Source organism: Acyrthosiphon pisum, unplaced genomic scaffold, assembly GCF_005508785.2.
Source record: "Acyrthosiphon pisum isolate AL4f unplaced genomic scaffold, pea_aphid_22Mar2018_4r6ur Scaffold_21586;HRSCAF=24335, whole genome shotgun sequence".
Lineage (NCBI taxonomy): Eukaryota > Metazoa > Arthropoda > Insecta > Hemiptera > Aphididae > Acyrthosiphon > Acyrthosiphon pisum.
In genome coordinates, this window is record NW_021771069.1 from 1,179 (window position 1) to 15,612 (window position 14,434).

General features: G+C 43.7%; 4 protein-coding genes across 4 annotated transcripts in view; all 4 read left to right on the plus strand.

Annotated features, from left to right (window-relative positions):
* Positions 1-2,142, plus strand: part of LOC103307990 (uncharacterized protein K02A2.6-like) — a 2,524-nt gene extending 382 nt beyond the window's left edge. The window contains exon 2 of the mRNA XM_008180560.1: positions 4-2,142. Within this exon, the coding sequence (XP_008178782.1) occupies positions 4-2,142 (2,139 nt within the window). The remainder of the gene's footprint in view (positions 1-3) is intronic.
* A 1,063-nt stretch (positions 2,143-3,205) lies between these two features.
* LOC103307991 (uncharacterized protein K02A2.6-like) lies at positions 3,206-3,964 on the plus strand. The gene has a single exon (XM_008180561.1). It carries the CDS (start codon positions 3,206-3,208, stop codon positions 3,962-3,964), a length of 759 nt encoding a protein of 252 aa, XP_008178783.1.
* Positions 3,965-4,481: 517 nt separating this feature from the next.
* Positions 4,482-8,468, plus strand: LOC103307992 (uncharacterized protein K02A2.6-like). Its single transcript, XM_008180563.1, has one exon. It carries the CDS (start codon positions 4,482-4,484, stop codon positions 8,466-8,468), a length of 3,987 nt encoding a protein of 1,328 aa, XP_008178785.1.
* A 3,746-nt stretch (positions 8,469-12,214) lies between these two features.
* LOC115034939 (uncharacterized protein K02A2.6-like) lies at positions 12,215-12,973 on the plus strand. Its single transcript, XM_029492499.1, has one exon. It carries the CDS (start codon positions 12,215-12,217, stop codon positions 12,971-12,973), a length of 759 nt encoding a protein of 252 aa, XP_029348359.1.
* The last annotated feature ends 1,461 nt before the right edge of the window (positions 12,974-14,434 follow it).

Consider the following 14,434-nt stretch of genomic DNA (forward strand, 5'->3'; position numbering starts at 1 on the left):
CAGATTAACGAGCCGCCGACCGTAAGAACTATTTACTCGCAAGTAATCGGCTGTCCTGGAACTTTCGACCAAGACACGAATGTAAAAATATATTTCGCCCGGCTAAAAAATTTTTTTGCGGCAAACGGAATCACGCAAGAAAGTAAGAAGAGGGCAATTTTGCTAACATCGATTTCAGGGGAAGCGCATAAAACTCTGTTCAGTTTGTGTTTACCAGAGGACCCCGACAATAAGACTTTCGAGTCATTATCGGACATACTACAAAAACACTATGAGCCGAAAAAGTCGTATTTCGCCGCTCGTCACCAGTTTTGCTTAGCTCGTAAGAATCACGAAGAAAGTGTGTCCCAGTGGGGTGCCCGCGTACGTGAACTCGCTTCGAAATGCAGTTTCGGGCCAGAGCTGGAGATAGTAGTGAGGGACATATTTGTCGTCGGAATGGGTTCCGGAAAAATCCAGGATCGGTTACTGGAAGAAGACGCGTCAGCAGCATCAACCACTTTAGGAAAATTGATGGAAGTGGCAACCACCAGAGAGGCCAACATCAACGCAAGCAAAGAGTGGTCGAAGGAAACGTCCGGGGCGTTCCATTTTACCAAGCAGGAAGGATTTCTAACACAGACGACACCAAAGCGGACAAGTGGACGGGGCCAAGCCAACGGGAAAGAGAAGTGCCAGGTATGCGGCCGTTCCAATCACGACACCGGATTATGCAGGTTCAAAAATTATTCATGTAACACATGCGGGGTGGTGGGTCATTTGGCACCCATGTGCAAAAATAGAGGTACTAAGCACAAGTCGCAAAATAAGTTTTTGACAGAAAATGAGCGGCCAGGCGATCACGAATCTAGCGTAGAATTAATTGATTCTTTTTTTGCAATTAACGATATTTCCCGAGATAAGCTTAAAGTAGCTCCGTACCGCGTAAAGTTAATCATTGGAGGTAGACCTATAGCATTCGAAATCGATACCGGTTCGGTGCATAGTATTATTTCCGAGTCGACGTTTAAAGCGCTAATAGGTCCAAAGGTAATCGTAACTAACGACGTGGAGTTGTCAGATTACGTTGCTAATAGAATTACACCGATAGGCAAGGTAGCGCTCACGGTCACGCACAATGATAAAACAATCGGAATATGGGTATATATAGTGCCAAACGGAGGACCACCAATACTAGGTAGGAACGACATAGCAACGCTCGGTATTAAAAACGTGTTCGAATGTAAGTTTACCGGCGCAGAGGATAGCGTTAAAACAATTTTAAAAAAGTATCCTAATGTATTCAGCGAAGAGCTAGGGACATTTAAAGGGTACAAAATATCCCTAACAACAAGGCCGGGGACCACGCCGAAATTCTTTAAACACCGACCAGTCCCCCTAGCGCTAAGAACAAAAGTCGAGGCTGAAATAGATCGGTTGTTGGCCATCAACGCTCTGATACCGGTCGACCACAGTGAGTGGGCAACTCCTGTAGTTCCAATTTTGAAAGAGGATGGTAGCGTCAGATTATGCGGAGATTTTAAAATATCCGTAAACCCCGTATTAGTCAGTACAGAATATCCCTTACCAAAAATCGAACACCTTTACGCCAGAATAGCGGGAGCGAAGTTTTTCTCAAAAATAGACTTGAAAGATGCCTATCAGCAGTTGGTACTCGACGATAGTTCACGCGCATTAACGACAATAAATACGATAAAAGGTTTATTCAGGTACACGCGCGTTCCATTTGGACTGAAATCATCGGCTAGCGAGTTTCAGAAAGCGATCGACAGTATCACAAAAAAGGTTGAGGGGGTCAAGGTATTCATTGACGATATAATAGTATCAGGTAAGACGATGCCCGAACATAACATACGTTTAGAACAACTTCTAAAAGCACTCGGCTCAGCAGGGCTGAGAGTAAGAGAGCGTAAGTGTACCTTTATGCAGACGGAAGTAGAATATTTAGGTCATAAAATAGATGGACAGGGTTTGCATACATTAGACAAACACACAATCGCGATTAAGGAGGCAGCGGCGCCCCAAGACAGGTCGGAATTAAAAAGTTTTCTAGGGTTGGTAACATATTACACTAAGTTTGTGAAAAATGCGGCACGGATACTAAAACTGTTGTACGACCTTTTAAAAACGGGGGCGAAATGATTATGGTCTAAAGAAGCGGACAAGGCGTTCGATAACATTAAATCAATATTATCGTCCAAACCCGTACTCGACCACTATGATCCGTCGGTGCCGATTAAACTAATGGTAGACGCGTCATCATTTGCTATCGGCGCGATTATATCACAGGTATACGGCAACGCCGAAAAACCAGTAGCCTATGCTTCGCGTGTCTTATCAGAAGCGGAACGCAAATACCCGCAGATTGAAAAAGAGGGTTTAGCGATAATATACGGTGTTCAAAAATTCTACGACTTCCTGTACGCACGAAAATTTACTTTAATCACCGACCATAAACCACTCTACCACATTTTCGGGGAAAAGAAAGGTATACCAATTTACGCGGCTAATAGACTACAGAGGTGGGCGTATGTACTCACAGCATTCGATTTCGATATTTCGTTCGTTAAATCAGGGAAAAACGCAGCGGATTTCTTATCGCGCGTAAGAATAGACACAGCAGACAGAGTGTCTACGGCGCCGCAGTGTCTAAACTTTATATACGACAACTGTCCGTTTAACGTTAATTGGGTCAAAATAAAAACACAAACACGAACCGATAAAATCTTATCGCAGGTAATTAAGGCCATCAACACAGGCGAATGGCCAACAGGCGCGGATAAAAATGAATCGCTTAAATCATATTACACGCGACGCCACGAAATTTCAACCGAACAGGACTGTTTGATGTGGGGGTACAGGGTAATTATGCCTAGTAAATTCAGGGAGGCCCTGTTGACAGAATTGCACTCTACACACGCGGGAATGAGCTGCATGAAGGCGATCGCGCGTTCGTATTTTTGGTGGCCGGGGATCGACAATGATATTGAAAACACGGCGCGCAATTGCGAAAATTATATACAGGTTAGACCCGCACCACCAAAAGCAGTGCTAACGCCATGGAAGTGGCCGGAACAAGTGTGGACGCGCGTACACGTAGACTTTTTAGGGCCTTACAAAAATAAAATTTTTTTAATAGTAGTCGACGCGACTTCAAAATGGCTCGAAGTGTTAGAGGTAAGCACGAGTACGGCGTCAGTGGTAAATGCAGGAACTTTTTGCTCGTTTTGGGGTCCCCAAGTCTATTACCAACGATGGAGCCAAGTGTTTCACAGGTACGGAATTCAATACGTTCTGCGTTAACGGGAACATAAAACACTTGGCGGGAGCTCCATTCCGCCCGGAAACAAACGGGGCAGCCAAATCAGGGGTTAAAATAGTGAAAAACTTCTTTAAAAAAAACCAAACAACCAGCGCGACGTTAATACAGAAATTCCTATTACTTTACCGCAATACACCGCACTCGGCAACGCGCCAGACACCGGCAAAATTATTACTTGGACGTAGCACCCGTACACAGTTCGATATGTTGATTCCCAGTACAAAGGACGTGGTTAGTGATCACCAGGATTCACAAATCAAACGTCACGGTAAACGACAGCACGAAATCCAACAGGGAGACACAGTGGCCGTGCGTGATTATCGGACGAGTGAAAACAAGTGGTCGATAGGGACTGTTACGAAAAATGTGGGAAAACAAGCGTTTGAGGTGGATACCGAGGCGGGCACTTGGAAGCGACACATAGATCAGACCATTAAAATACCAAATAGGGACTCAGGAGTGTTGGAAGCCGAATGTAGCGTAAACCCACCCGACCCAAGGGGGGAAATAGTTCCAGAGGGGACAGGGAAGGATACAGACGGGCCAGACAGGGAACCCGAGACAATCTCAACCGGACGTGCTCGCCCGACTAGAATGAAAAGATCGCCCGACCGCTATACAACAGTAGATTTTAGGAAATAAAATCGACGCTACATGTTTATATGCATGTATACTTTTTTTTTCCATAACATAGATAAATTAGCATGTAAAATATGGTATACACGACAAAGACTATATATAAATGTTATACATAAAAAAAAAAAAATGTAAAATTAGATGTAAGTTTTAGTCAGTAAGTAGAATAAGCACGGTCATATAAAATCAAAAGCTAATCAAATTATTTAATGTTAGAGGAGAGGTGTTGTATATCGTACATCGATACAGTCATTATAATAATTTGATAATAATATACGCGGTGGGGACTGTCCACCGCGTACGACGCCGATCGGCATACACAAGCCAGTCGACGTTACGAGTTTACAATAAACGAATATACGTCTAGAACACCATACAAATTTGTGTTGTTTATTCCATAGTGTTGTATATGTAGAATACAACAAGTGGCGACGAAGATTTGGCGACATTGTTTATATTCACTTTTCGTCACTCGTACATATAGCACATTCTATATATTCCTTTTTCGTATTTGCCGTTAATCATGCCACAATCGGCACAGATTAACGAGCCGCCGACCGTAAGAACTATTTACTCGCAAGTAATCGGCAGTCCTGGAACTTTCGACCAGGACACGAATGTAAAAATATATTTCGCCCGGCTAAAAAATTTTTTTGCGGCAAACGGAATCACGCAAGAAAGTAAGAAGAGGGCAATTTTGCTAACATCGATTTCAGAGGAAGCGCATAAAACTCTGTTCAGTTTGTGTTTACCAGAGGACCCCGACAATAAGACTTTCGAGTCATTATCGGACATACTACAAAAACACTATGAGCCGAAAAAGTCGTATTTCGCCGCTCGTCACCAGTTTTACTTAGCTCGTAAGAATCACGAAGAAAGTGTGTCCCAGTGGGGTGCCCGCGTACGTGAACTCGCTTCGAAATGCAGTTTCGGGCCAGAGCTGGAGATAGTAGTGAGGGACATATTTGTCGTCGGAATGGGTTCCGGAAAAATCCAGGATCGGTTACTGGAAGAAGACGCGTCAGCAGCATCAACCACTTTAGGAAAATTGATGGAAGTGGCAACCACCAGAGAGGCCAACATCAACGCAAGCAAAGAGTGGTCGAAGGAAACGTCCGGGGCGTTCCATTTTACCAAGCAGGAAGGATTTCTAACACAGACGACACCAAAGCGGACAAGTGGACGGGGCCAAGCCATCGGGAAAGAGAAGTGCCAGGTATGCGGCCGTTCCAATCACGACACCGGACTATGCAGGTTCAAAAATTATTCATGTAACACATGCGGGGTGGTGGGTCATTTGGCACCCATGTGCAAAAATAGAGGTACTAAGCACAAGTCGCAAAATAAGTTTTTGACAGAAAATGAGCGGCCAGGCGATCACGAATCTAGCGTAGAATTAATTGATTCTTTTTTTGCAATTAACGATATTTCCCGAGATAAGCTTAAAGTAGCTCCGTACCGCGTAAAGTTAATCATTGGAGGTAGACCTATAGCATTCGAAATCGATACCGGTTCGGTGCATAGTATTATTTCCGAGTCGACGTTTAAAGCGCTAATAGGTCCAAAGGTAATCGTAACTAACGACGTGGAGTTGTCAGATTACGTTGGTAATAGAATTACACCGATAGGCAAGGTAGCGCTCACGGTCACGCACAACGATAAAACAATCGGAATATGGGTATATATAGTGCCAAACGGAGGACCGCCAATACTAGGTAGGAACGACATAGCAGCGCTCGGTATTAAAAACGTGTTCGAATGTAAGTTTACCGGCGCAGAGGATAGCGTTAAAACAATTTTAAAAAAGTATCCTAATGTATTCAGCGAAGAGCTAGGGACATTTAAAGGGTACAAAATATCCCTAACAACAAGGCCGGGGACCACGCCGAAATTCTTTAAACACCGACCAGTCCCCCTAGCGCTAAGAACAAAAGTCGAGGCTGAAATAGATCGGTTGTTGGCCATCAACGCTCTGATACCGGTCGACCACAGCGAGTGGGCAACTCCTGTAGTTCCAATTTTGAAAGAGGACGGTAGCGTCAGATTATGCGGAGATTTTAAAATAACCGTAAACCCCGTATTAGTCAGTACAGAATATCCCCTACCAAAAATCGAACACCTTTACGCCAGAATAGCGGGAGCGAAGTTTTTCTCAAAAATAGACTTGAAAGATGCCTATCAGCAGTTGGTACTCGACGATAGTTCACGCGCATTAACGACAATAAATACGATAAAAGGTTTATTCAGGTACACGCGCGTTCCATTTGGGCTGAAATCATCGGCTAGCGAGTTTCAGAAAGCGATCGAAAGTATCACAAAAAAGGTTGAGGGGGTCGAGGTATTCATTGACGATATAATAGTATCAGGTAAGACGATGCCCGAACATAACATACGTTTAGAACAACTTCTAAAAGCACTCGGCTCAGCAGGGCTGAGAGTAAGAGAGCGTAAGTGTACCTTTATGCAGACGGAAGTAGAATATTTAGGTCATAAAATAGATGGACAGGGTTTGCATACATTAGACAAACACATAATCGCGATTAAGGAGGCAGCGGCGCCCCAAGACAGGTCGGAATTAAAAAGTTTTCTAGGGTTGGTAACATATTACACTAAGTTTGTGAAAAATGCGGCACGGATACTAAAACCGTTGTACGACCTTTTAAAAACGGGGGCGAAATGGTCATGGTCTAAAGAAGCGGACGAGGCGTTCGATAACATTAAATCAATATTATCATCCAAACCCGTACTCGACCACTATGATCCGTCGGTGCCGATTAAACTAATGGTAGACGCGTCATCATTTGCTATCGGCGCGGTTATATCACAGGTATACGGCAACGCCGAAAAACCAGTAGCCTATGCATCGCGTGTCTTATCAGAAGCGGAACGCAAATACCCGCAGATTGAAAAAGAGGGTTTAGCGATAATATACGGTGTTCAAAAATTCTACGACTACCTGTACGCACGAAAATTTACTTTAATCACCGACCATAAACCACTCTACCACATTTTCGGGGAAAAGAAAGGTATACCAATTTACGCGGCTAATAGACTACAGAGGTGGGCGTACGTACTCACAGCATTCGACTTCGATATTTCGTTCGTTAAATCAGGGAAAAACGCAGCGGATTTCTTATCGCGCGTAAGAATAGGCACAGCAGACAGAGTGTCTACGGCGCCGCAGTGTCTAAACTTTATATACGACAACTGTCCGTTTAACGTTAATTGGGTCAAAATAAAAACACAAACACGAACCGATAAAATCTTATCGCAGGTAATTAAGGCCATCAACACAGGCGAATGGCCAACAGGCGCGGATAAAAATGAATCGCTTAAATCATATTACACGCGACGCCATGAAATTTCAACCGAACAGGACTGTTTGATGTGGGGGTACAGGGTAATTATGCCTAGTAAATTCAGGGAGGCCCTGTTGACAGAATTGCACTCTACGCACGCGGGAATGAGCTGCATGAAGGCGATCGCGCGTTCGTATTTTTGGTGGCCGGGGATCGACAATGATATTGAAAACACGGCGCGCAATTGCGAAAATTGTATACAGGTTAGACCCGCACCACCAAAAGCAGTGCTAACGCCATGGAAGTGGCCGGAACAAGTGTGGACGCGCGTACACGTAGACTTTTTAGGGCCTTACAAAAATAAAATTTTTTTAATAGTAGTCGACGCGACTTCAAAATGGCTCGAAGTGTTCGAGGTAAGCACGAGTACGGCGTCAGTGGTAATCGTAAAAATGCAGGAACTTTTTGCTCGTTTCGGGGTCCCCAAGTCTATTACCACCGATGGAGCCAAGTGTTTCACAGGTACGGAATTTAATACGTTCTGCGTTAACGGGAACATAAAACACTTGGTGGGAGCTCCATTCCACCCGGAAACAAACGGGGCAGCCGAATCAGGGGTTAAAATAGTGAAAAACTTCTTTAAAAAAAATCAAACAACCAGCGCGACGCTAATACAGAAATTCCTATTACTTTACCGCAATACACCGCACTCGGCAACGCGCCAGACACCGGCAAAATTATTACTAGGACGTAGCACCCGTACACAGTTCGATATGTTGATTCCCAGTACAAAGGACGTGGTTAGTGATCACCAGGATTCACAAATCAAACGTCACGGTAAACGACAGCACGAAATCCAACAGGGAGACACAGTGGCCGTGCGTGATTATCGGACGAGTGAAAACAAGTGGTCGATAGGGACTGTTACGAAAAATGTGGGAAAACAAGCGTTTGAGGTGGATACTGAGGCGGGCACTTGGAAGCGACACATAGATCAGACCATTAAAATACCAAATAGGGACTCAGGAGTGTTGGAAGCCGAATGTAGCGTAAACCCACCCGACCCAAGGGGGGAAATAATTCCAGAGGGGACAGGGAAAGATACAGACGGGCCAGACAGGGAACCCGAGACAATCTCAACCGGAGGTGCACGCCCGACTAGAATGAAAAGATCGCCCGACCGCTATTCAACAGTAGATTTTAGGAAATAAAATCGACGCTACACGTTTATATGCATGTATACTTTTTTTTCCATAACATAGATAAATTAGCATGTAAAATATGGTATACACGACAAAGACTATATATAGATGTTATACATAAAAAAAAAAAAAAATGTAAAATTAGATGTAAGTTTTAGTCAGTAAGTAGAATAAGCACGGTCATATAAAATCAAAAGCTAATCAAATTATTTAATGTTAGGGGAGAGGTGTTGTATATCGTACATCGATACAGTCATTATAATAATTTGATAATAATATACGTGGTGGGGACTGTCCACCGCGTACGACACCGATCGGCATACACAAGCCAGTCGACGTTACGAGTTTACAATAAACGAATATACGTCTAGAACACCATACAAATTTGTGTTGTTTATTCCATAGTGTTGTATATGTAGAATACAACAAGTGGCGACGAAGATTTGGCGACATTGTTTATATTCACTTTTCGTCACTCGTACATATAGCACATTCTATATATTCCTTTTTGGTATTTGCCGTTAATCATGCCACAATCGGCACAGATTAACGAGCCGCCGACCGTAAGAACTATTTACTCGCAAGTAATCGGCAGTCCGGGAACTTTCGACCAGGACACGAATGTAAAAATATATTTCGCCCGGCTAAAAAATTTTTTTGCGGCAAACGGAATCACGCAAGAAAGTAAGAAGAGGGCAATTTTGCTAACATCGATTTCAGAGGAAGCGCATAAAACTCTGTTCAGTTTGTGTTTACCAGAGGACCCCGACAATAAGACTTTCGAGTCATTATCGGACATACTACAAAAACACTATGAGCCGAAAAAGTCGTATTTCGCCGCTCGTCACCAGTTTTACTTAGCTCGTAAGAATCACGAAGAAAGTGTGTCCCAGTGGGGTGCCCGCGTACGTGAACTCGCTTCGAAATGCAGTTTCGGGCCAGAGCTGGAGATAGTAGTGAGGGACATATTTGTCGTCGGAATGGATTCCGGAAAAATCCAGGATCGGTTACTGGAAGAAGACGCGTCAGCAGCATCAACCACTTTAGGAAAATTAATGGAAGTGGCAACCACCAGAGAGGCCAACATCAACGCAAGCAAAGAGTGGTCGAAGGAAACGTCCGGGGCGTTCCATTTTACCAAGCAGGAAGGATTTCTAACACAGACGACACCAAAGCGGACAAGTGGACGGGGCCAAGCCAACGGGAAAGAGAAGTGCCAGGTATGCGGCCGTTCCAATCACGACACCGGACTATGCAGGTTCAAAAATTATTCATGTAACACATGCGGGGTGGTGGGTCATTTGGCACCCATGTGCAAAAATAGAGGTACTAAGCACAAGTCGCAAAATAAGTTTTTGACAGAAAATGAGCGGCCAGGCGATCACGAATCTAGCGTAGAATTAATTGATTCTTTTTTTGCAATTAACGATATTTCCCGAGATAAGCTTAAAGTAGCTCCGTACCGCGTAAAGTTAATCATTGGAGGTAGACCTATAGCATTCGAAATCGATACCGGTTCGGTGCATAGTATTATTTCCGAGTCGACGTTTAAAGCGCTAACAGGTCCAAAGGTAATCGTAACTAACGACGTGGAGTTGTCAGATTACGTTGGTAATAGAATTACACCGATAGGCAAGGTAGCGCTCACGGTCACGCACAACGATAAAACAATCGGAATATGGGTATATATAGTGCCAAACGGAGGACCACCAATACTAGGTAGGAACGACATAGCAACGCTCGGTATTAAAAACGTGTTCGAATGTAAGTTTACCGGCGCAGAGGATAGCGTTAAAACAATTTTAAAAAAGTATCCTAATGTATTCAGCGAAGAGCTAGGGACATTTAAAGGGTACAAAATATCCCTAACAACAAAGCCGGGGACCACGCCGAAATTCTTTAAACACCGACCAGTCCCCCTAGTGCTAAGAACAAAAGTCGAGGCTGAAATAGATCGGTTGTTGGCCATCAACGCTCTGATACCGGTCGACCATAGCGAGTGGGCAACTCCTGTAGTTCCAATTTTGAAAGAGGACGGTAGCGTCAGATTATGCGGAGATTTTAAAATAACCGTAAACCCCGTATTAGTCAGTACAGAATATCCCCTACCAAAAATCGAACACCTTTACGCCAGAATAGCGGGAGCGAAGTTTTTCTCAAAAATAGACTTGAAAGATGCCTATCAGCAGTTGGTACTCGACGATAGTTCATGCGCATTAACGACAATAAATACGATAAAAGGTTTATTCAGGTACACACGCGTTCCATTTGGACTGAAATCATCGGCTAGCGAATTTCAGAAAGCGATCGAAAGTATCACAAAAAAGGTTGAGAGGGTCAAGGTATTCATTGACGATATAATAGTATCAGGTAGGACGATGCCCGAACATAACATATGTTTAGAACAACTTCTAAAAGCACTCGGCTCAGCAGGGCTGAGAGTAAGAGAGCGTAAGTGTACCTCTATGCAGACGGAAGTAGAATATTTAGGTCATAAAATAGATGTACAGGGTTTGCATACATTAGACAAACACACAATCGCGATTAAGGAGGCAGCGGCACCCCAAGACAGGTCGGAATTAAAAAGTTTTCTAGGGTTGGTAACATATTACACTAAGTTTGTGAGAAATGCGGCACGGATACTAAAACCGTTGTACGACCTTTTAAAAACGGGGGCGAAATGGTCATGGTCTAAAGAAGCGGACGAGGCGTTCGATAACATTAAATCAATATTATCGTCCAAACCCGTACTCGACCACTATGATCCGTCGGTGCCGATTAAACTAATGGTAGACGCGTCATCTTTTGCTATCGGCGAGGTTATATCACAGGTATACGGCAACGCCGAAAAACCAGTAGCCTATGCATCGCGTGTCTTATGAGAAGCGGAACGCAAATACCCGCAAATTGAAAAAGAGGGTTTAGCGATAATATACGGTGTTCAAAAATTTTACGACTACCTGTACGCACGAAAATTTACTTTAATCACCGACCATAAACCACTCTACCACATTTTCGGGGAAAAGAAAGGTATACCAATTTACGCGGCTAATAGACTACAGAGGTGGGCGTACGTACTCACAGCATTCGACTTCGATATTTCGTTCGTTAAATCAGGGAAAAACGCAGCGGATTTCTTATCGCGCGTAAGAATAGGCACAGCAGACAGAGTGTCTACGGCGCCGCAGTGTCTAAACTTTATATACGACAACTGTCCGTTTAACGTTAATTGGGTCAAAATAAAAACACAAACACGAACCGATAAAATCTTATCGCAGGTAATTAAGGCCATCAACACAGGCGAATGGCCAACAGGCGCGGATAAAAATGAATCGCTTAAATCATATTACACGCGACGCCACGAAATTTCAACCGAACAGGACTGTTTGATGTGGGGGTACAGGGTAATTATGCCTAGTAAATTCAGGGAGGCCCTGTTGACAGAATTGCACTCTACGCACGCGGGAATGAGCTGCATGAAGGCGATCGCGCGTTCGTATTTTTGGTGGCCGGGGATCGACAATGATATTGAAAACACGGCGCGCAATTGCGAAAATTGTATACAGGTTAGACCCGCACCACCAAAAGCAGTGCTAACGCCATGGAAGTGGCCGGAACAAGTGTGGACGCGCGTACACGTAGACTTTTTAGGGCCTTACAAAAATAAAATTTTTTTAATAGTAGTCGACGCGACTTCAAAATGGCTCGAAGTGTTCGAGGTAAGCACGAGTACGGCGTCAGTGGTAATCGTAAAAATGCAGGAACTTTTTGCTCGTTTCGGGGTCCCCAAGTCTATTACCACCGATGGAGCCAAGTGTTTCACAGGTACGGAATTTAATACGTTCTGCGTTAACGGGAACATAAAACACTTGGTGGGAGCTCCATTCCACCCGGAAACAAACGGGGCAGCCGAATCAGGGGTTAAAATAGTAAAAAACTTCTTTAAAAAAAACCAAACAACCAGCGCGACGCTAATACAGAAATTCCTATTACTTTACCGCAATACACCGCACTCGGCAACGCGCCAGACACCGGCAAAATTATTACTTGGACGTAGCACCCGTACACAGTTCGATATGTTGATTCCCAGTACAAAGGACGTGGTTAGTGATCACCAGGATTCACAAATCAAACGTCACGGTAAACGACAGCACGAAATCCAACAGGGAGACACAGTGGCCGTGCGTGATTATCGGACGAGTGAAAACAAGTGGTCGATAGGGACTGTTACGAAAAATGTGGGAAAACAAGCGTTTGAGGTGGATACTGAGGCGGGCACTTGGAAGCGACACATAGATCAGACCATTAAAATACCAAATAGGGACTCAGGAGTGTTGGAAGCCGAATGTAGCGTAAACCCACCCGACCCAAGGGGGGAAATAGTTCCAGAGGGGACAGGGAAAGATACAGACGGGCCAGACAGGGAACCCGAGACAATCTCAACCGGACGTGCTCGCCCGACTAGAATGAAAAGATCGCCCGACCGCTATACAACAGTAGATTTTAGGAAATAAAATCGACGCTACACGTTTATATGCATGTATACTTTTTTTTTCTATAACATAGATAAATTAGCATGTAAAATATGGTATACACGACAAAGACTATATATAGATGTTATACATAAAAAAAAAAAAAAAAATGTAAAATTAGATGTAAGTTTTAGTCAGTAAGTAGAATAAGCACGGTCATATAAAATCAAAAGCTAATCAAATTATTTAATGTTAGGGGAGAGGTGTTGTATATCGTACATCGATACAGTCATTATAATAATTTGATAATAATATACGTGGTGGGGACTGTCCACCGCGTACGACGCCGATCGGCATACACAAGCCAGTCGACGTTACGAGTTTACAATAAACGAATATACGTCTAGAACACCATACAAATTTGTGTTGTTTATTCCATAGTGTTGTATAAGTAGAATACAACAAGTGGCGACGAAGATGGGATCCGAACCCACGCGTGCAAAGCATATATATAGTGCCAAACGGAGGACCACCAATACTAGGTAGGAACGACATAGCAACGCTCGGTATTAAAAACGTGTTCGAATGTAAGTTTACCGGCGCAGAGGATAGCGTTAAAACAATTTTAAAAAAGTATCCTAATGTATTCAGCGAAGAGCTAGGGACATTTAAAGGGTACAAAATATCCCTAACAACAAAGCCGGGGACCACGCCGAAATTCTTTAAACACCGACCAGTCCCCCTAGCGCTAAGAACAAAAGTCGAGGCTGAAATAGATCGGTTGTTGGCCATCAACGCTCTGATACCGGTCGACCACAGCGAGTGGGCAACTCCTGTAGTTCCAATTTTGAAAGAGGACGGTAGCGTCAGATTATGCGGAGATTTTAAAATAACCGTAAACCCCGTATTAGTCAGTACAGAATATCCCCTACCAAAAATCGAACACCTTTACGCCAGAATAGCGGGAGCGAAGTTTTTCTCAAAAATAGACTTGAAAGATGCCTATCAGCAGTTGGTACTCGACGATAGTTCACGCGCATTAACGACAATAAATACGATAAAAGGTTTATTCAGGTACACGCGCGTTCCATTTGGGCTGAAATCATCGGCTAGCGAGTTTCAGAAAGCGATCGAAAGTATCACAAAAAAGGTTGAGGGGGTCGAGGTATTCATTGACGATATAATAGTATCAGGTAAGACGATGCCCGAACATAACATACGTTTAGAACAACTTCTAAAAGCACTCAGCTCAGCAGGGCTGAGAGTAAGAGAGCGTAAGTGTACCTTTATGCAGACGGAAGTAGAATATTTAGGTCATAAAATAGATGGACAGGGTTTGCATACATTAGACAAACACATAATCGCGATTAAGGAGGCAGCGGCGCCCCAAGACAGGTCGGAATTAAAAAGTTTTCTAGGGTTGGTAACATATTACACTAAGTTTGTGAAAAATGCGGCACGGATACTAAAACCGTTGTACGACCTTTTAAAAACGGGGGCGAA